The sequence below is a fragment of the Psammomys obesus genome, unplaced genomic scaffold, assembly GCF_907164565.1.
Source record: "Psammomys obesus unplaced genomic scaffold, mPsaObe1.curated_primary_1811, whole genome shotgun sequence".
In the NCBI taxonomy this organism is placed as follows: domain Eukaryota; kingdom Metazoa; phylum Chordata; class Mammalia; order Rodentia; family Muridae; genus Psammomys; species Psammomys obesus.
This window is the reverse complement of record NW_026596088.1, coordinates 5,118,496-5,141,922: the sequence shown is the minus strand read 5'-3', so window position 1 is coordinate 5,141,922 and position 23,427 is coordinate 5,118,496. Positions and strand designations below refer to the sequence as shown.

At 45.5% G+C, this 23,427-nt stretch overlaps 1 protein-coding gene across 1 annotated transcript in view; it reads left to right on the top strand.

Annotated features, from left to right (window-relative positions):
• Positions 1–3,233: 3,233 nt before the first annotated feature.
• Cacng3 (calcium voltage-gated channel auxiliary subunit gamma 3) overlaps positions 3,234–23,427 on the top strand; it is a 96,282-nt gene continuing 76,088 nt past the window's right edge. The window contains exon 1 of the mRNA XM_055627496.1: positions 3,234–4,039. Coding sequence (XP_055483471.1) covers positions 3,829–4,039 — 211 coding nt within the window. The 5' untranslated portion in view covers positions 3,234–3,828. The remainder of the gene's footprint in view (positions 4,040–23,427) is intronic.

The following is a 23,427-nucleotide window of genomic DNA, read 5'->3' as shown; positions in this document are numbered from 1 at the left end:
GTAAATAAATATACACTATGGCTGTTAATGGCAAGCTAAGAGTTCAATGGAAGAAAAAAATCTTAATGAAAGAAAGACACACAAGTGTAAAGCTGCTGGAATGTCTCCTGAGCCTCCTGCCAGGTAAGCAAGAACAGAAAGGATCACGGGCAATCCACTGGCAATCCAGCCTCTGGCTCCATTTCCTTAAGAAACAAGGATGCCTTCGAATCTGCTCGTGAACTGGTGGAAGAGCCCTCTAGTGGTGAGAATGAGTAATGATCTGTAGGCCCCTCAGCAGATTCTACCCGTGTGCAACCTGCACATCTCCCTGAATGAAAGGCTGAGGTCATCCCCTAGTAGGTGAGGAGAAATTATTAGGCTCTAAATGACGAGCTCCCTGCCTCTGGCTCCCACTTCGGTCAGGTGCTCTGACTTGTTCCACATGTGCCCGCGTTATCATTAGCTTTGGGTTTGGACAGAGGTCACCAAGAATGATCTGTGTGACCGCACTTCAGCACACACCTCCGTTCTTCGGAACTGCACCCAGTTCTCTTCTGCTTTCTGACTGTGACTGTCCTGTCCATCTGCCTGAGCACCTGGCCCTTCTCCTCACCAGTCTACCTGGATACTCGGTTCCACTGGCTGGACAGTCACCTGCTATGTCTGGCCTTCTGTCACGTATCTGAGGATGTGAGTCTGGGGCCGCTGTTGCTTTGCTGTGCCTATGGGGAATGGAGTTACGGAACACACAACCCCTAAGGCCCAAGCTGTCCCGCCATCACTGCCTTGCTTCAGAGATGCACCTTGACTCCTACCTCTGCTGGAGTAAGAGAAAAATGAAACAGACCCAGGAATGGCTGTTTTGATTGATATTAATTATTTTGTATCATTTAAGCTTCTCAGTGGGAGAGGAAAATGTCCATCTATCTTACAAAACCTCCCAGGAAAGACCGGCTTCACCTTCATGTAACGACACGGCCCTTTAAATTAATAATTATCAGTGAAGCTTGTGTGTGACAGCTGCACCTGTAATCCCAGCATTTCAGGCCCTGATGCAAGAACAGTTCAAGGCCAGCCTTGGTTACATAACAGGTTTGAGATCAGCCTAAACTACTTTAAAACCATTTCCAGAAAGCTAACAGTCAATATTATTTGTATTCACAATAAAAATAAACATTATTTGTATAAACAATAAAAACAATATCTTGTGTTAAAAATACAAACAATAGTGATCAAGAACAGCAATAGTCATGACTGAGAAGCAAATTTTCTAATATAGGCGGGAAAAGACATTCAGCCACGTAAAGGAGGGTTCATTCCTCCGTCATGCTTCTAGGATCTAGTCAGTTATGGTGTTGGCCCAAAGTCTGCACTTCATTTTTCACGTTAACCAGTCAGTACGCTGTGATGCACACATATATGCAACTAAACACATAAACGCAGACAAATCTACATTGGACCTGCATGTTTGCATCCATACACTAATCCGCGCATGCATCGGGCTGTGTATTTATACAGCACGGGGTCACATGACCCCATAAACTGAAGCACACGGGTGGACACGGATATTCATGCAGCTACGTCTTGTCTACCACAGATACACAGGCATTCAGAGGTCACGACAAGATTGACCCCAGCGCTCACCAGTCGTAACCATACCGTAATTACACACGTACACATGTACACACGTACGAGTTCACAACACCAAGAACCAAGTCTTCAAGTGATGTTAACACAAAAAAGAAAAACATCAAAGTCACAAAACGGTTGTGAGCCAGATGCGAGACTTCTTTTGTCCCTACTCAGTTACCTGAATGGAAGCGCTCAGGCAGCCAGAGCTGGCACCATGGGGACTGAATATGCGCCGAGATTCCCTGGCGTCATGTGTCTGTCCGGTTAAATAACACTCAAATATGACAGCTGGTTGTGGGCACATCTCAGGAATTGCAGAGACAGCCCATGCAGCCTCAATTCCAAACCCCCAAAGTGAGTATCAGCCCCCGTCATGGCACAGAAAATACATGGTCAGAGCGACTTGGTGGGATGCCCTAAGTCAACTTAATGTGTCCTTATGTATATGCTGGAACATATGGAAGCGAGAGGCTGGTCTGTGCTGGGTCTTTTCAGCATTTGCTATTTCTGGGGGGAGAACTCACAGGGTGCAATGGCATTTGTGCTTGGGCTAGTAAGGAACCCAGACCTAATTACACCTGCTTCTTGGTCTGACTTAGAAGAGGCGAACAAATGAACAGCACCAGAGCCTTTGGAAAGAAGCTGACATTTTCAATGCTCTCCCATCCTGAATTCACCACCCCCTCAAATGTAAAAGCGTTAAAATATTTAAGAAGTGTATTCAGAGACCAAACCCTTGCATCCCTTCATCCAAGGTCTCTGGTATGAGAACAGCAGTCTAGGTACATTTAGGTACATTTAGTCCCTTCAGCCCTTTAGAGGTGTACAAATATATATATATATATTTGAGTGTTTCTGGGTCTGATGTGAGGACGCTGTCTCCTGTGTAGACACGAGCTCCGGAGAGAGGAGGGTAGACATATTGGTTTGTTTTGTGAGGAACAAAATTGAGACGGATACACACAGACATTTTGCCCATCCAAGTGAGCTATCAGTCACAGCCTCCCGTCTTTAAAAAAAAAAAAAAAAATTAGATCTTTCTCAGCTTCTGTCTCCCCAATGGACTCCCGCAGCAAAGAGCAAAGTTGCCTGGCTCATTGAGCTCAGGGATGAGGAGGAGGCTTGATTAGAGAATGCTGCTTTGGGTGGGCGCTGAGAGAACACAGCAGAGTGCGCTGTGGGTTTCTTTCCCTGGCCCTTGTCCTTAACCCTTCCCTCTGAGGAGCGGGATTCAGGGTGCTGCAGAGCCCTGGAGCCCTGGTGCTGACTGCCCCGGGCTCCCGAAACTTTGCTCGGGGAATGGGCTTGAGTCCACGGAGCTGAGCCGGCTGGCTGGCTCCAGGAAAACACTGGCGGAGTGTTAGGGCAGCAACCGACCCTTCAGCACCCCAGGTCCCTAGCCTGGGAGCTAGGAGGGCTACCGTGCAGCCGCAGAAGGGAGCTGTCCCTTCAGCACCACGGACTCCAAGGACCGGGCACAGAGAAGGGGAAGCTGGGCAACAGGCGGGGAGCTGTCCGTTCAGCACCACGGACCTCAGCCCTCCTGTGAGTGGCCGGCCCCCGCCCCAGGACTCTCCCTTTTCTCCAGTTTGCCCGGGGGTGTGGAGAGCAGGCGGAGAGCTTTCCTGGGAGGCTGGGAAAGCAGCGAACACTCTTCTCAGCGACTCGCCTCCCAGCAGAGCTATTTTTTGCCATCCGCCCTCACCCCCAGCACACGCGCTCGCACACACGCACGCACGCACGCGCGCACACACAACACACACATACACACACGCACACACACGCACACACACACACACACCAGACCTCTCTGGGTTTCTTTTTGCCTTGAGTCTCCCGGGGCTGTGAGAAACCAGGCGCATCTCAAGCCGAGCTGGCAGCTTCAAGCCAAGAAAAGCCATGCCCTGCACGAAGGCTCGTCCTCACCAAGCTCCTGAGGAATGAGAGCAACCCAGGAATCCTCTGACCGCAGCAGTGATGTGGACCAACCCCCTGGAGCCCGCACCCTCCCGAGGGCCATAGAGGACTCAGGGAACTGGAGAGAGCTCAAGACAGGAAATCCCAGCTTTCCCAAAGTCCCCGTGGATGCTGACAAAAGGAGATCCGGATTTTTGGAAGAGGCCGTCTTAGGTTAACTAGCTGCAGAGTGATTCTCCCCTCTGGCACTGAATCTCCCCCTCCAACCCCCAGCCGTTCAGAGTACCATGAAGAATTATGAGGATGTGTGACAGAGGTATCCAGATGTTGATCACCACCGTAGGAGCCTTTGCAGCTTTTAGTTTAATGACCATTGCAGTGGGCACGGACTACTGGCTATATTCCAGAGGCGTGTGCAGGACTAAATCTACAAGTGACAATGAAACCAGCAGAAAGAATGAAGAAGTAATGACCCACTCCGGGTTGTGGAGGACCTGCTGCTTGGAAGGTACTTACAAATTCCTCTCACTGGCTCTCAGTGATCGGCTTCTGGTGTCCTGATGTGGGCTGGGGGAGACAGAGGCGGTGGAGGGGAAGAAAAAATAGTTGAAATTGTTGTTGAAAATGTGCGAGTGTCCAGACTATGTTTCCGCTGAGGCTGCTGCGGTGTGGATTTGGAAAGGTTGGGTCTTGTTGATTGTTTTCAGTCTGAGCTAAATGTGATGTGATTTTGTAACACTCTAAGCAGCTTCTGCAGTTGGGAAATCTTCTAATCCCAAATCTCTAGGCATGTTTGTGCACTGCTTATATCTCTGTCTAGAGAAGGGGGACTTTGGATTTGTTTAATTACATTTTGGTGAACAGAGGTTATTAAGGAAAGGAGGGAGGGAAGACAGGAAGGTGATGAGGGAGATGAAAGGCTGATCTGATCTGGACACTCTGATCTGCTTACTTATTCTTTTTTTTTTTTTTAAATAAAATCTTACCGGCTTCTTCTGAGTCTAACTAGATATCACCATGAACTTCCTTTGCCAACTGGTACTAGGGGACAGTACGTTAACCCCAGCTCCCACACCCCTACATTTAAAGAAAATGTCTTTATGAATAAGCGTTTCATTATTTGGGATCAAAAAGAAAACCGAAGTCTTCGTGTTTGCTATCCACCTGACTTCATTCATAAATCACACCCATAACCAGCAAATGCATCTCCTTGACATTTAGATGAGACTGACTCTAAGAACTGCAGCTCATTGCTGCTAATTTTAAAAATTAGAGGGTTTGTTCTAAATTACAATGAGGCGGGCAGGCCAATTTTAGAGTGTGAAGCTCTTAGGTAGCCTATGTCACTACTAAACTTGCTTCACAGAATGAAGAGTGAGTGATGTCTGGGTATCATAAGGAGTGGGGAAAAAAATGAAGAAAAGCAGAGCTCTGTGGACCTGCTACCTGGGGGAGCCACTAGATTAAAAAGGCACTAAGAAAAAGGGTTTTATTTGTCTGGCTCATTGGTTTTTGTTATTTCTCTGGCTTCCAGAAAATCGGTGAAGTTTATCATGTGATAGTCAAGAAAACGCAGGCTTCCTCCCTCTCCCCTCAGTCACCCTGGATTCTCCCCACCTGCATTCCCTGTGGCACTTCTCCGGGTTTCTCGGGAACTCACATTTATGTAAATGACTTAGGAGATGATGCTATGACATCACTCGCTAGTGTAACATTGCATCATTCTCTGGCCTCCTTCCCACATCCTGACGCTCTGAACTCTCCTGACTATACCGCCACTACAGTTGATTCTGTTTCCAGCACAGGTTTGCAACTGGTGGGAAACCTTGGAGGGAAAGGGCTACTTTAGGTGAGGTGAGAATCATGTGAAGTCAGAAAACCCAAGTAATGCTGCAAATGCTCTCTATGCCTTTAGCTAAGATGTTTGTCCCCTCTAACTCTCAGTTAACCTCGGAAATATTTGGTTTGGAATCAACAGACTTGAGTTGGGACTATTCAAGCTTACCCTGTATCCAGCATACTGACAGAAATTCTAAAGTGACTCTTTCCTCAACATCAGCAAGAATCTAAAATTTGTGCTTATTTCTGACCGTTTGCAGTTGGGTGGCATGAGGTCATTCACGTTGGGGAAATTCCATCATTTCCTTTTCTGTGTTGGCAATAATAAATCGAATCAGTTTTTGCTGTGGTTTGGTAGGTTGGATGATACCTACATAGTTAGAATAAAAACTATTTTAAAAACCCAGGCTCGTCCCCAGCCAAAATCATATGCAAGTATATCAGGTTTAGTCCTTTACAGTCAATCATTCTGCCGCTTGGGACTATCTGGAAATGTAAAATTAAACATCAGTTTTGGCATCCCTCACCCCACCTTATTTATTTAAAAGTCTGTCAGGGCAAAATCGGAGCCTAAATTTTCAGAACCTTTCTTCAAACCCTCACAAAGTATGTTTCCTCTTCTCTTCAACATGCTACTCTGTGCCTACCGTTCCTGCGTGGGACCAGAGCTTACACTGAGTATTCCATAGGTTTAGTGGGGAAATTGGGAAAGAACTACATGAATTGAAGACGTGCTCTTCGGCAGTTCAGTTCTCTCAGAAAACTTGTTGGAGTCTTCCTCTAGTTCTTCTCAGCTACATTTTACATTTTTGAAGTATTCCATTCAGTAACATACACAAGCCACCACAAATCTGAAAAGTTTGTACCATCTAGATGGACCTGGCTAAAATTTAAAGCCAAGCCTTCTTAGTGGACTGAACACATCAAGTGTTCAAGGAATTTGCAAGAGCCTCTGTTTTCTGCATGACAAGACACATATGGCAGGCAGCCTGCATCCCAGGATTTCCATCCTCTGTGAGGATGGAAATAAATAGCCATTTCTATTCACCAGTTCCTGGCTATCTCAGAACAGCAACATCCTCGCCTTCCGGTCCTTTAAACATCAAGGGACCCGTGCAGGGAGTATTATAGCATTATAGCTCAATGTTTCTTGCATGTAATTTAGGAGAGTCCTTTTTTTCATACTTTAAGAGTCATGAAACAATGTGGCTATTTTGTCCCAAATACGGGAATCCTCAGGAGGGACATGACAGCTATGTGCAAACACATGAAAGGCTGTCATTTGGAAGAGAGATCTGAAATGTTCTGTGTGGCATCAAGGGGGTTGGTTGGCGAGCTAAAGGAAGACAGGTTTTACCTAAATAGAAATCACTGCCCAGGGTGGGGTAAGAGGCTTCCAGAGATAATAAGTCCTCTAACAGCAAAAGTACTCAAATCTAAAAAAAAAATAATAATATCGATTGCCGCCAAACTTGGCTAGTCATTGGAATCTCATATGTAGGTTTTAAAAGACAGATTACCAGACTCCACAACTGCAGTCTATGCCTTCTAGCCCTGTGGTGGATACCTGGAATCTAAATTTTCTAAAATCCTCCAAGCAATGGTGATGTTAGAGCCAACACGTAATGAATGCTTACAGAGGGCCTGCGGATGACTGTGCATGCTCACAAGGGCTGAAGCACTCAAAAGAGATGGCCACTTCCTTCTGTCTCCCCTATGACCTGGCAGAGTGTTGTCTATACTGGCCCTCGCTATGTAGTAGTGCTGGCTTCTTTCTTTCTTTCTTTCTTTCTTTCTTTCTTTCTTTCTTTCTTTCTTTCTTTCTTTCTTTCTTGAACAGTTAGGTCTTTCATCTTCAGAGGAACGCATAGGTGCCGGTACTGTCATTAGCATCACCTTATAGATGAGGAAGCTGAAGCTCAGAGAAGTTCCGCAATTTGCCCAAGGTCATATGCCAGCTCGGCAGGTGGTTCGTAGCCTAAGACTTGCAGCTTCTCAGAGCATTGCTAGAGAGCCTTAGTCCGTGCTCTAGTCGCTGATTTGCTGCCGGTATAAACACCGACTTGTGAGAATGCCTAGACACATGGTTTTTTCCATTCAGAAGACTCAGACCTGAAAACGCTCAGCTTGTCTGTTCAGCAGTGGAAGGGGCACAGGAGCCACCAGACAAGAACAAACTCGGAGCAGCAAAAGATGCACTTTGAATGGAAAAACCAGTCAACCTATGTAGAGACACCCACAGCGAGAAACCCAAGCGATTGCCTGACTCATTATCTGGAAAGCAGGCAAGGCATTCACAAAGTCCCAACCTGCTGCATGTTTTCAAAAGCAGCATGTGAATTTGAATGAGAATGAGCCATCTCTCTCATTAAAGAAAAAAAAATCCACCGAAGCTTTAGTCCAAAGCAAAGCAATGCATTTAGATGGTGGAAAGACCAGTAGCCTAGCAGTAAAGAACCCTGGATACTGATCACAGTTCTGTCCCTAATAGTCGTGTAAATTGTTCATGCTGCTTTTCTCCCTTAGACCTCAGTTTACTCAGTTTTAAGATAAAAACTGAGTTTTATCTTAGATGAGGTTAAGAAGTCCCAAATCTATTGTCCATATAGCCTAGCCAGGCCATGTGAAGCATGAAGAGGACATTTCACACTCTCTTAACCAATCTGTACGGCAAACAGCAGGATATTTAGAGAGACACACAAGGACAAGACTTTGGTCTCAATGTGGGGGCAGTAAAGGGTAGTGGGGACTGTCCCAACCTGGAGAGTACATCTAAAGAACAACTGTTAGTTGACTTGAATTGAGTTTGAATCTGGGGAAATGTGTATCATGTGTGTCCCCAAATATCAGATAGAGAAGAATCAAGCGTGGGGCAGGGAGATGGCTCAGTGTGTAAGGTGCTTGTTACACGAAGGTAAGGACCAGTGTTGAGATTCCAGTCACCACGTAGGTGCTGAGAGGTTATAGCAATCTGTCTACCTGTGATCCTGGCAAACACAGGAGATTTCCTAAAGCAAGCTGGATAACTAGACGAGCTAAATCAGGAAACTGCAGGTTCAGGTGAGAGACCTGGACGTAGCATACAAGGTGAAGACCAATCAAAGAAGACACCCAGCTGCACAGTCTGGTCTCCACACGTGTACGCTCATAGTTGTGCTCACACAAACACACACACATACATATCCATATATGTACACACACATGTATGATGACCATATACATACACATAGAAAAAAGATCAAAGAAAAATCAGGCATATAAAACATTTGAATTTTAAAATATAAGCAAGTAGTTCCCCTTTTATAAACATAGACTCATCCAAACTGTACTTACATTGTAGCTTAATTTTGTCCATAGGTTGCCAGTCTTAAGCCCTAAAAATTACCTAAATGGCCTTTTAAAGCAAATTTCTATTTTCATACTCAGTTCATGAATTATTCTTTAATAACTCATTATAAGGGCTTTGGATATCAAGAAAAGAAAGCCCACTCAGGATTATAGCTCAGGGAACTTAAAGATCATGAAAAGGAAGTTCAGTAAACTACTGTTTCTATTGCAGATGGGCCTGAATGACACCAAACATCTGGCTGAAAAACTGAAAAGAAAAAAAATTAGCCAGTCATTAGAAGTTCCCCCATATTTCCAAATCTGCAGATGGTTGACTTGTTCAGCCAGATGGGGTTCCAGCTTTATTTATGCTTTCAGAATCCTTCAGGGAAGCTGCAAAGATGCAGTTGAGGAAGAAGGCAGGGGAGGTGGGGAGGAGGTTATTGAGTATGTGCTTTGTGCCAAGCTCTGTGCTAGCCGTCCTCAGATATGTCAATGCGCACTTTTTTAATACCTATGTCACCTGTCAGAATGCAAACTCCAGAAGTACAGGGGTCCTGTGTTTGAGGCGCACTCCTATACGTCCTTAGAGCTTAGAAACAGCCACTTCTTCTGCTCCTCCATTCCTAGATCTCACACATCACCTCATCTAAGCATGGAACAAGCTGGAGCTCTTCCTGGCTTTCTGCTCCTACCCTTTCATGTCCTTTCCATACATTCTTCCTCCTCGCCCATAAAACCTGGGCGTCAAAAACAGGAATAAAGTGGGCTAGAGTCATAAGGCAGGATGTGAACAAGCGACCTCAGCTGTGCCTGTGGGATGAGTGAGGGTTGGGTAGGCGGTAGAGGTCAGAACAGGAGTGAGGACTCATCTGTGCTGTGTCCACATAGTCGTGATGATTTAGATGCTGGGGTGCTTCCCTAAGTGTTGGTGAACAACACATGTCCAAAGTCCCTCACCAGCTCTGACCACCGCTGAAGCCACCCCACTCCTTTCTGAGACCTCCCAGGACTCTCTAAGATACACGAGGTAAAGAGTAAAGCCTGCCAGGTATTATGGTTGCCACAGTGCGGAAGTGACCGATCTGGTCAGTAAAGAAGCTAATGCCCAGTCACTTCCCCTAAATGGTATCCAGATAGAAAGTAGGACCCAACTGAACCCTACATTCCCCCCTCACACCTTAGATCATGACCCATCTCTAGCCATGGTAACCATCTGTTTTGTGGACTGGTCTTGTGCTCAACTGACTGATCAGCATTTCACCCCCAGATGTGCCCTCATTGGTACAAAGCCATCAGGCATCTTCCTACCTCAAACACAGCATCTGTCTTCTGGTTCTGTGGTTCTATCACAGGCAGTAAATGCCTGGGAAATCCCTCTGTTGGTTTCATCCCCTGAAATCGTACGTTCTGGAGTACAACAGAGACAGCTCACTTGCATTCCAAAACTGACAAATGTGGGCTATTGGTATTATGTGTTGAAAAAAAAATACAAGACACCAGGCAAAATGACACCAGGTTCTTCTCTTCTCGTGTTTTCAGAGAACATTGTGCAAGTTTACCTAAGGAACCATCTGACCCTCTGGAGACTGTACTTTTGTTTATTTTTATCTTTTAAAGAAATACACTCGGGTCCAGTAATTGTATGTTTATTTAGCTCAAAAAATTGAGGAAATGAACATAAATTTTTATTCAGTAACAGGACAAATGATTCTTGCTCAGTAAAAAAGATACCCAAATAGAGCGGCTTGCGCTTTCCAGCATGCTATCGGCTTTTACATCTAACTTTACAATCTTATTTCCAATTTTGTTACTCGAAAAAAAAAATTACCTTCTATGTTAAACCAGTTTTATGATTCTGCTAGTTGAGTTGAATTCTTACTGTTGAGTTGAATAAAACTTGACATCAGCTGACTATGTAAGTTAGGAGAAATGTATTTTTAATAGTTTGAAAGTTATCCTTTGCTATATGGAAGCACTTCCAAATGAAAACGCTGTAAATTGGGTTAAAGAGAAGCCTTAAGAAAATTCCAGGGTTAATTTTTTTTTTCCCTCTGTCCTGGACACCCTAAGAGACATACTATTCTACAATAGAAACATCGCACATTTAGTATCAGCTCTGAGAGTACGGTACAACAGCAAATGTCTGGGGCCACGGGGACCTGTGACCCGTCTTTCAGTGAGTGTGAGATCTTAGAGATGGCTTAAGCACTAGTTGTGGCCTTCTCAGGCATATTACTATCACCGAAATGATGCTACTGAAGAAAGCAACTTAAGGGAGAAAGGGCTTACTTTGCAACACAGTTTCAGAGCATTCACTCTGTCTGCCATTGCTTGGCCCCACGCATTTGGGCAGGACTTTGGGGCAGTGTAAACAAATGGCACAGAACACTTGTTCACATCTCAGCAGACAGGAAGTGAGAGAGAACTAGCCGTCACTTTCAAAGGCCTGCCTCTGCGTGAACTCTGCCAGCCAGAGGTCTAAAAGTTCCAAGGAGGCCGCAAATGGTGCCCCCTGCCGGGGAGCAAACGTTCAGAATATGTGCCTAGAGGCATTTTCAGGTTCAAAGTGCGGCACCTACCTGTCAAAGGTAGCAAGTGTTTTGTTTTGTTTTTCAACCACCTCCTTTGCAGTTTCCATGGTTCTGTTAATAATACGCTGGTCATCTATTCTTGATTCACCATGTCCGACGGCATTAATTTGCTTTAGATGCCAGTTAGCTTTCTCATGCCAGCGCTCTTTCCTTCCAATAGTTGTGGTTCTTCAGTGAGTTACCGTGGGCTCTAAGGAGAATGGCTCTCAACACACAGCGATGAGTGGGAAAAAGAAAGGCTAGCATTTCGCCTCTGTTTTGGGTACTTGTTTAGGCTACACATGTGCATGCGCGTGGGTCTCAGCAAAGAGATGGAGGGGAAACAACCATCTTGAAAGAGTGCGTGACCATCGCCAGCCTGTTTGGAATGATGGGTTCTGTAGGTTGAATGACGCTTGGGCATCTTACTGAAGAAAGATGCCCATTAGCTGAAAAGCCCTTGGCCCATCTGCACAATATTTGTGAAGAGGTTCTCTTGACCTTGGGGGTCTGGGAGGGACTGAATGTCAGTCTCCACCCCAAACATCAGCCAGGCACCTTCTTGCAGAGCTGAGTCTGTCTATTGGGAGGAGAGGCTTTGAAAACAGTTATGGGGTCCTGGGTTGGCAACTAAAGTCTCAGTATCATGGGGGCTCAGCCAGTGGTAGAAGCCAACATGAGGTGTAAAAGCCCCGTCCAAAGTCAGCTCTTTCACAACAAGAAAGTACATTTCTGGGAAGGCACCCTGGGGCTCTCCAATAGCCAAAGCCTGTGCCATCATAAGAGAGCCAACATGAGACCCTGAGTGGGTCTCACCACTCAGGCATTAGCTGGGTGAGCAGAAACAACAATGAGCTAAGGAAGAGAAGTGTGGGCCTCTTCTCTCTTAGCGCTCTGGACATGGTTTCTTTAAGGGAAATGAGGTTGCTGTTATTATGAAATGGGGCTCTACTACCTCCTCAAAAAGGGGAGCCATTGAAAGTTAAAAATAAATACATATATATATGCAGATGAAGGAAAATTCTGGGTTTGAGAACCATTTGCCCCCCCAAACGATACACATGGCCAGCTGTATCTAGAAGCTCTCCATCCCCAGCCAGCTCTGCAAGGTAGATTTACTTGTCCCACGAGGTGGTCTACCTCCAAGGAACGCGTGCCCCTTCTTCCTGATATTGGTAAGTGGGAGGGATGCTGTTAGCAAGCCTGTGGGATCCAACGGTTTCAAGGAGTAGAAGAGTGGACTACGACAATCTCCAAAGGAAGTCACAAGAAAGCAATACAGATAACAGCTGACCCTTAGCAATCACCTTCCGTACACCGCGTTGCTATCATTGTGTCTGCCGTGTGCTCATTTTCCTGGCCGTGCTCTGAACACTAGTTTGTTTGTTTGTTTGTTTGTTTGTTTGTTTAACAGCAGGCATACACTATTTCAACAGGGTTATAAGAAAGCACTTGGCAAGTATCACTTAATCCTGACAGCTTCTTCAGAAAATAGATATTACTATTATCCATATTTGATAGACTTCCACATAGGGAGACAGAGCTGGGATTCAAATCCTCCCAATCTGCTGTCTCTCATTAATTACACGCCAGGCGCTTGGATACGCCATATGAACAGGTTCAGCTGACTATCCTGAAAGCCAGTCTACTGCTAGCCATTCTGTGCCACCAACAAGTAGACAGAGGCTCAAAGAGACGACGAAGTTTGCCCAGACTCACAGCCCGGGGAGCTGGTAGGGATACAAGGCACAGCTCCGCCCAAACCTCTGCACTACTTGCCCCCAATGAAAAGCCCTGACCTGGCAGGATGAATTTCATGCCCCCCACTCCGTCAGGAAAAAGCCTACTGTCAGTCACTAACACACAATTATCCAATAGCTGCAAATATCATGAAAGTCATCGCTCTGGGGGGTGGGAAGTGGCTCAGCCAGCAGGGTGCTTGACACTCAAGCATGAGGATCTGAATTTGGATCCACAACCACCCATGTTAAAAAAAAAAAATCCGAGAGTGGTGGTACTAAACCGTAATACCAGTGTTCCGGGGGGTGGGGTGGGGGTAGGGACAGGCAGGTCCTTTAGCTTGCTGGCCATCGAGTCTCGCTGAGTTAGTGAGTCCCAGGTTCTGTGAGAGACCCTGTTTCAAAAAAAACAAGAGAAGAAAGAGTGATAAAGGATTCCTTGCCATCAACCTCTGGCCACCCTTCCCCTGCACATACCTGTGTGTGCGCACACACACACATGAGCATATACACACATACCATACATCATATAAGCATAATGTTAAGGGTGGCCGATTTTGATTGTCAATCTAGAAGGCAACACCAAGGGAAGGATTGGGTGAAAACCAGCAGGATTTCAGTGCCATAGCATTGGACCATGGAGAAACACCCCTCCACAGGCCCAATGCCATTTTCCCTTTAAAAGCAAGCATCGAGGATGTGGAAGTAAGAAGCACAGGGAGGCTGACAAGACGCAGAGGGCCACAAGCTATGAGCCACTCCCGCTGCTTTGACGTTGGAGCGCGAGACTTGCTGAATCGGGGATACTGTTAGGTTCACAACTGTCCCCTTTCCTGAGGATTAAACTTTGGGCACATCACTGATTTGAGTCCTTTGAGCTTTAAATGCTGTGTCAGGCAGGAATCAGCCTTTGGCCAGTTTCTCGTGAAGCACTTAAAGGGGTTCAGGCATCTTTGAGGAATACCACCCAGCAGACCAATAGACCACCAACCTTGATTCTTACTGATTTGGGCCAAGAGTGAGCCAAAAGTGGGCAGCCGGGATGAGGAGGGTAGGCAAGTCCTAACACAGTTGTTTTAACTTTTAATTTGAGTGTTACAAAAACATTATTCAAAAACTCTAGCCACCACCTTCCCATGACCTTAGTCCCAGAGCCCAGAGCGTAGTATGTGCTCAAGAAATATACGTTAACTTTATTGCGGGCAAGAGAATAATTTGATTAGCTTAAGCTTCCAGTGTGTCTGTGCTGAACATTTTTGTTAGATAAGCTGGCCAGCAAGCTCCAAGATCCTCCTTTCCCCTTCACTACCCACCATCAGTGCTAGGGTTATAGGTGCATACCACTGTGTCTCAATTTCACCTGCCTGCTGGGAGTCTGAACACAGGCCTGGTAAGGATGACCCCCCTCTCAGGTGGAAGTTACCAAAGAACCAGCCACTGAGTTCATGTCAAAGACAGTCCCTGTTCCCCTTACTAGGGTACCCACTTGGACACTGAGCTGCATCTGTGCTACATTTATGCAGGGGTTCTAGGTTATCTCCATGAATGGTTCTTGGTTGGACTATCAGTCTCAGAAAAGACCCCAGGGCCCAGATTTTTTGGTTCTGTTGCTCTACTTATAGAGCTCCTGTCCCCTCCAGGTCATTCTCTCTCCCCCTTCTTTCATAAGATGCCCTGTACTCTGCCCAAAGTTTGGCTATGATTCTCAGCATCTGGTTTATTACCCTGCAGGATAGAGTCTTGCAAAGGCCCTCTGTGGCAGGCTCCTGTCCTATTCCCTTTTCTGATGTTTTCTCCCTCTTCTGATGTCTATTCCATTGCCTTTCTGAATGAGGATTAGCATCTTACCCAGGGTTCTCTGTTTTGCTTACTTCTTTAGGTGTACAGATTTTAGTATGTTTATCCTAATATATATGTATAATATCCACTTACAAGTGAGTATATGCCATATGTGTCTTCCTGCTTCTGGGATACCTCACTCAGGATGATCTTTTTCAGTTCCCACCATTTGCCTGCAAATTTCATGACTTCCTTGTTTTTAATTGCTGCATAGTACTCCATTGTGTAAATGTACCACAATTTCTGCATCAATTCCTCAGTTTAGGGACATCTGGGTTGTTTCCAGATTCTGGCTGCTACAAACATGGTTGAGCAAATGTCTGTTGTATACTTGAGCATATTTTAGATATATGCCTAGGAGTAGGATAGCTGGGTCTTGAGGTAGCACTAGATTGAGAAAGTACCAGATTGATTTCCAAAGTGGTTGTACAAGTTTACATTCCCAAGCTACAGACTGAGAAAAGATCTTCACCAACCCTATATCTGACAGAGGACTAATATTCAGAATATATAAAGAACTTAAGAAGTTAAACAGCAACAAACCAAATAACCCAATTAAAAAATAGGTACAGAGCTAAACAGAGAATTCTCAATAGAGGAATATCGAATGGCAGAGAAACACTTAAAGAAATGGTCAACATCCTTAGTCATCAGGGAGATGCAAATCAAAATGACCCTGAGATTTCACCTTACACCCATCAGAATGGCTAAGATCAAAAACTCAAGTGACAACACATGCTGGAGAGGATGTGGAGAAAGGGGAACCCTCCTCCATTGCTGGTGGGAATGTAAACTTGTACAACCACTTTGGAAATCAATCTGGTGCTCTCCCAGAAAATTAGGAAAAGTTCTACCTCAAGATCCAGCTATACCACTCCTAGGCATATATCCAAAAGATGCTCAAGTACACAACAGGGACATTTGCTCAACCATGTTCATAGCAGCTTTATTTGTAATAGCCAGAATCTGGAAACAACCCTGATGTCCCTCAACTGAGGAATGGATACCGAAATTGTGGTCCATTTACACAATGGAATACTATGCAACAAGGAAGTCATAAAACTTGCAGACAAATGGTGGGAACCAGAAAAGATCATCCTGAGTGAGGAATGTTTGATTCTTAAGTGCTTATGATCCATCCCCTTAAACATATATCTAGAACACCAGCCATGAAGTCTCACAATCCAATAGCCCACGGTCTGAGAGGCGTGGCCCTGCTGACTCTATGTCGTCACCTGCTGTCTTCTGTCTTGTCCCCCGAGATGTAACGCGGTGCTTCAACAGTCTTACCTTCAAATTTCCTCAACACCTGGGGGAAGAGAAAAGAAAAGAAATCTGTGCCATGTGGACATATTGCATGGAAACCCAGCAGACACTGCTTCTGTTCCCCATGCCTGAGAATCTCTCCATGTATTTGTTACGCTGCAGGGGTAGGGGCTGGAATCATATGCTGCATCCTGTAGCATATGCTGTTGAAATCGTGCGTTTCTGTCCTGGAAACATAATGATACCTACTCATTTAACTGAAGTGATCCCAGAAATCACAGGTTGCTATGGAGGGGCCTCTCATCGCCTCATCCATCACAAAACCCTCCTGGGCCCCATGATGTTAGCTCTGGCCCAGAGGAGTCATTACAGACACATGTTTACAACAGAGCCCCTCAGCTCCTTGAAAAGGGTGGACACAGAACCAAACAGCCGCTCACTAGTGGAAAGTGCTTTATCATTTGTATTATAAAGTAGTTCTGACGTTTTTGTTCCCAAAGTATCACTTTTTACCAAAGGGGAATCTGGTCTGTGATCAAAATGCTCTAAGTATTTAGAGAAAAAACGAAAAACTAAAAACTAAATTAAGGGGTAATAGCATTAGCCTGAGTTAAAGGACTCCTGTGCGAGGCTGTCATGGCCCTTTTCTGGTTTTCCTCTCTGTCTGATGAGTGACTGTTTCCCTCTTGTGCAGTGGAAGGTGGCAGGGGCTAGACTAACAGAGTCTGAGCTATGGAAATCAGGTCTGAGGCCCGGCCATGAATACCAAAGATGAATTTCCAGTTATACCCTGGAGCTCTGCTGTAAGGACACCTCATTGGCTTAAGAAAGAAACAGCCAAACCTAACACAGGGAAGGTATGCTGGCGGAAGGTGTGTGTGTGTGTGTGTGTGTGTGTGTGTGTGTGTGTGTGTGTGTGTAATTTGTGAGTGTGAAAATTTATACACTGTGGTTGAGTAAGCTCCATGGAGGAGGTGACACTGGAATGGAAACGAGCTGAGGAAAGAAGCCACGAGGAATGGCATTCCAGGGGCAAAAACAGCAACTGCAAAGGCCAAAGTGGGACTTGCCTAGTGCTCAAGAAACCCAGTGTGGCCCAAAAGGGGAGTCAAGAAGGAGAGAAGCAGATTAAATTGAGGCATTGCAGCCCAGATCACACAAAGCCTGGGTTCAGAGCCTAGGAAGGAGTGAACTGTGCTTGGACCATCACTGTCCTCCCTCTTCTTCCTCCCATCTTCCACCCTTCTTCCCTCCTCCTCCTCTTTCTTCCTCTCTTCCCCACTCCTCTTTACTTTTCCTCCCCCTTCTCCTCTTCTCCTTTCACTTCTTTTTACTTCCTTTTTCTCTCCCCTCTTCCTCCTCCTCTTTCTTTTTCTTCCTTTCTCCTCCCTCCTCCACCTTCATCGCACTTCCTCCTTCTGCTCATCTTCCTCCCTCTCCCTTCTCCTACTCCAGGTACTGGGGATTGAACCCAGGTCCTCATACGTGCTCTGAGTCTTCTCAGCTGTGTCAGCTGCTTCACACTGCCCCATGGTCTCTCTTGCTTTCATTAGAAAAGAATGCTAAGTCCAGTCTTCAAATTTGTTGCCATCCTGCCCCACCACCATTCTCTGTGATGGGCACAACAGAACATCTCAGAGCTGTTTTCCCTTTTCACTTCCTCTGAAGACAAGCCTGTGTCCTTATCTCCAGCTCTTATTTCTTATTTGGGGGAAAATCATACCAAAAGTGACATCAACGGGAAACTTTGAGTGCGTAGTGAACCTCTCAACGCTCTTAGAATCATCCTTCCTGCTGAGTGACCTCTTCCTAACGCACAGATTCTCCCACTCTCCTTTTTCTCAGAACTGAAGACTGAAGTCAGGGTTTAACACATGCCGGGCAAGCTCTCTACCATCGAGCCCCTGTGCTATCCAGCTCCAACCCAATTCTCCTTCCTTGCAGGACCCCTGCTCAGCGTAGAGATCCAACAAGAGATGCAAGCCAAGTGGTTTCAAGCACTGGGTTCCTTGATTGTGAAGGGTTTATCAAGCTGCCACAGTACACTAGACACCATGTTATGTTCAGAGCTGCTGCAGCAGAGAATACGGAAGAACAGGTTTCTGCCTTTGCTCACAGCTGTGTGGGGAAGATGCTCCTGAAGAGGCCAGCAGTGGGTGGAGCTCCTGCTGCTAAGAGGAGGAGTTCCAGGATTAGTCAATGTCGGGTTGTCATGGAAATGTTCTTAGGGCTGTGAGTCTTCAAAGTGGCTGGCCTCACTATGTGCTCAAGACACATATGCTAAACGCACAATTATCCAGAGTACACCGAGGACTGACCTGGCCAGTGCTCATGAAGTCAGAGCCCCAGGGGGAAAAAAATGAGAACAGGAAAGCGGCACCCGCACCTTACTAGAAACCCATGAAGGCATGCCAAGGGACTAAGCGTGTGTGTGTCTGTGTGTGTGTGTGTGTGTGTGTGTGTGTGTGTATCTGTGTGTCTCTGTGTGTACGCACATATGTACATTACATGTACTTCACTCTATCTCTAGCTAGCCTTGACCTTACTCTACAGCCCAGGCTGGTCCCAAGCTTGAGATCCTCCTGCCTCCGTTTCCCAAGTTTGGGATTACAGTTGTATGTCGCTCTACCCAGCGTCTCTTTTTCATGTTAAAACATCCTAGATATTTGATTTTTTTTTCTTATATCCTTTTGAGTAGAATTTTCCCTGTTGCATGTTTTTTATCTTGTTCTGCAGTACAGGAATCAAACTCGAGGTGTTCTGTGAGCACCCTACCACCAAACTGTTTCCATAGCCTTTATATTGCTTGTAAAACACTTGGAAGGATAAACTTAACACAAAAACAGACCCCCAGTATAACACCAGATCAACCCGATAATCTCCCCCTTGCCCCTGCCCTGCAGCCTCGTCCTTCCTCCACTCAAATGGTTGCTGCTCATGTTTTGTTAAATGACAAACAAATAGAATTTCTCTTATTTGCTGCTTTCCTGAGTCATCTCTTAACACCAAACAGAGAAAATATTTTTCTCTTCAAATTCTTCCGAGATTGATCTTACGTGGTGGTTTGAATAAGAATGCCCCCCCCCCCGTAGGCTAACATACTTGAACGCTCGGTCCCCAACTGTTGGAATGTTTTGAAATGATTAGGAAGGGTTGTAGGAACTGTGTCACTGGGAGCGGGCTTCAAGGTTTCAAAAGCCCACACCACTTCCCTTTCACTCTCTCTGCCTTGCACATGTGGATCAAAATATGAGCTCTCGGCTACTACTCTAGCATCTTTCTGCCATGCTCCCAGCCATGACGGCGTGGACTCTAGCCCTCTGCAACTACAAGCCCAAATAAATTCTTTCTTTTTAAAATTGCCTTGGTCAAGGTGTCTCCTAACAGCAATAGAAGAGTAAGATATCTTTCAACTTATTAAGGCACTTAATCGTTCATCTAATTTTAAAATCCAATATAAAGAAAGGTTTGTAATGACACCCCTTTATCATTACAGTTTGACAATCCCTAGGAGGCTCACCCCTCCCAGTCACAGAAAGCTTTTTTCCCAAAGCCATTTCTGGTTTGATACTCCCTGTGTTTATTCCCATATCTCTAAATCATATGTTCATCTCTCTATTTCTTGATTTGTAATCTATTGACTTCCTGCCATGATGGGTAAGGATTTATCCAACTCACTACAGTCCCTGTATTGATTAGCTCTCTAATTTTTAAAAAAATAACATAAATCTTCATTTCTTTCCCATCCACATTGGGCAGAACATCTTAGCTTCCCACTTTACAGAATGAAAATGTCCAAGATTCTCGTCTCTACCCATCATATTTGTCAATCATATTTTCACTTTTTCATCATTAAGATTCATTCTGACTTGACCTTGTGTGGGTCTTGCGCAGGTCACCACGGCTGCTGTGCATTCATTGAGTGTAATGGCCATGTCATGTTCAGAAGGCAGGTGTCACGGCACCTTTCCCCATCCTCTGGCTCTTACGTTCATTCTGCCCCCGCTTTTGTAATGTTCCCTGAGCTTGTGTGGGGTGCTGCCAAGGAGGTCTCAGCATTCTGACCAGTTACGAGTCTCTTTAATCACGTAGGAAATGGGAGAAAAGATAGACGCATGATCAAGACATGTTGTAAACATGTATGAAATTGTCAAAGAAAAGGTTTAAAATATCACTAAGACAAAGCGTGAGAAGATAAAAAAAAAAAAGTAGCTCATAGGCTGAGAACTTGCCTGTCACGCACAGGACCCCCAGCTCCAGCTTCAGCTCTGAAAAAAAATTCCCGACATGCACCAACATGCACTCCATTAGCGAGTAGACCTGCACAGACACCAGCATCTTCCTTGTTCCAGAAGTAGAATCAGAGTTTGAAAACCGATGCAAGTTACCGTGGCTGTGACTATAGATTGTGTCCAACACAAAGCCAATCTGTTCTCTAGGGCTGTACTCTTCTCTTTGTGGTTTCAGAGACACGGTCTCAAAGTCACTCCAAGAAAAGCATTAGAACGGTGTCTCAACACAACCCCTTGCTCAAACTCACACTGTGCATATGTGTGTACCGGCGTTTGGGCTTTCTGGTGTAATTTTCCATATTTCCTGGAGTTTCTGACTCATTCAAAGCTTTCTTTTTAAACAAGTCAACTTCAAAGCACAGCCATGGGAAGACTACTCTCTCCCCGCTCCCCTTTTCCTGCTTCCTCCCCATCACCCAGGATTTAAGAATTCAACCTTGAATAGAGTGTGCTGGTGCACGCCTGTAATCCCAACAGCAGAGGCAGGACTACAGCAGCAAGTTGGAGGGCAGCCCGGGCTATATAGTGAGTTCTGGGCCAGCCATGGCTACATGGGAAGATCTTGTCTCAAAAAACTGAAACAAAATCAAAGGAAACAGAAAGAGAATTCAACCTCATTTTGGTTTGGATCTGCACTGTCCCCCATAAGCTCATGTCCAGAATACTTGCTTCTCAGATGGTGGTGCTGTTCAGGGAAATTCGGGGAGGCAGGGCTTAACTGGGGGAAATAGGTCACTGGGGGTAGATCCTTGAGGACATACGGCCCCTGACAACTTCCTGTTACTTCCTGGCCTACTGTGATACTGTGTGGGGGCCTACTGTGTGGCCCACCCCCCACACAGTGAACTGTACTGCCTCCTCAATACCTTCTCTGATATGCTGGGTTGAACCTTCTGAAACTGTGAGCCCGAATAGACCTTTGTACTTTAAGTTGTTCCTGCCTGGTGTTTTGTTACAAGTATGCTAAAGTAACTAATAGAGACTTGGGGAGGAGGAAAGTGGAAAAGGAGAAAGGAAGAAAAGAAGGAAGGAAGGAAGGAAGGAAGGAAGGAAGGAAGGAAGGAAGGAAGGAAGGAAGGAAAGAAGGGAAAGAAAGAGAAAAAAAACAAGAAGCTTTGGTGTAAGATCAAAAACAAATAGCCACAATTCTTTCCAAAGGCCACTCAAACTGCTCCACCACGGGACTTGGGGTCAAATCCAAACAATATGGCTGAGTGACCCAGCATATTCCTTAACTTCCCTGAATCCCAGTTAACACACCTATAAAATGAGGATTGTCATTGTAGCTGCTTACAGCATTATGTGAATAGTTAATATCCGCATAGCGCTTAGAAAGGTATCTGAGGCTGGTGTAAACAAGGTTGGTTATTTCCATCTGCCTGGTCAGACAGAATCTACTCATAGGCACTGTTCTGCCAACAGCGGAGAATCATCCAGACTGTAGTAACCACTGTTCTATTTGCCACAAAGAATCGTCACAAGACTCCAAGAAGACTGAGGCCAAACCTCAGTGATTTAACTGATGGAGGTAGCAGCAGCAAATCAGACCCACAGCCTTTGGTGACAGATCTTGGATCTGATCCTACTTGTAAGGGTGATCCAGATTCTATGGACTCCATGTTCTAAAATATGTCCCGATGAGCTGCACCGGGGAGCTGGCAGCAGTTAGTAAGTAGCAGCAGCTGATGTCGACTGAGCGCATACACCCCTCTTCTTAGTCCTGTAAGACCCTATGGGATGTTGTCTCCACTTTCACAGACGAGCACCTGGAACTCACAGAGGCCAGCGGCTCACAGCAGAGCCAGCAAGTGAGAGCCAGACTCAGGCCATCTAAATCAGAAAACCAGTATCTCTCATCCTAAACCCAGAGCCCGTGTTCTCAGAATGTGGAGGTCTGGCTGGGGGTGCGGGGTGGTCAGGCCAGCCTCCAGAGACCAGCAACTTCAAAACTATTTCAGAGCAGTGAGAGCACTAGGAGCGGACGGGTCTTTTCCACTGGGGTGAGTGCTGCTCAGTGGTGTATGTGCCACGACAGGACTGCAACCTCGCTGAAGTCCAAGCAGTCGCTGTCACCACGCCCGTCTCCACGCCACACACAGAGAAAGAAAATGCTAGACGTCTAAAATGCCCTAAATGAAGTTGTTGTTGGTGGTGGTGCTTTTTTTTTTTTCCCCCAAACCAAAGATAGATTTTGTTAAATCACAGGTTGTGGGAGCTATTTTAATGTCCTCAAAATATAGGAAGTACATACAGAACCCTTCCACGCAAGCCTGTGTCCACTGGGGGTCTCCAGAGAAAGCTTCGTGCTACTGAGTTGTGAGCTAAACTAGGTGCTTTTCCCTCCATGAGATGCCATATTTTCTGGAAAGAATGACTGACTGACGGGAAAATTATGGTTATTCAGGCTTGAGTCTTTGGCAGACATTTTCTCGGGGAAAAAAAAAAAAAAAAAAAAGAACGGAGCTTGTCACTTCAAAAACGGCAACCAACGGTATTTGTTGCCAAGGATAAAATTCAAGGTTTCAAGTGAAAACTACAATTTTGGAAAACTTGTATCTGGCTCTGTGAGCCAAATTGATGTTCTTTTTTTTTTTTTAATATTGTGTGATGAAATCTGGCCAATTTAAAAGACCTGCATAATTCAATGAATCAATATTTTCCAAATGACCAAATGCATGCTATTAACAAAATTACGCTTGACTGGAAGGCATGGTAGTTCACCCCTTTAATATCAGCCCTTGGAGAGGCAGAGACAGGTGGATCTCTGTGAGCTCCAGACTGGCTTAGTCTGCATAAGGGGTCAGCCAATGCTACATGGTGAGCCCCTGCCCAGAAGCAGCAACAAAATATCCTCTTAAGCAAAAACATAGGATGAGAACCACTGATCTTCAAGTGACATGAAAAGTCAATATGGTTTCATGGCCTACACAAAAAAAGAAGAAAAAGGAGGGAAGGAAGGGAGGGAGGGAGGGAAGAAGGAAGGAAGGAAGGAAGGAAGGAAGGAAGGAAGGAAGGAAGGAA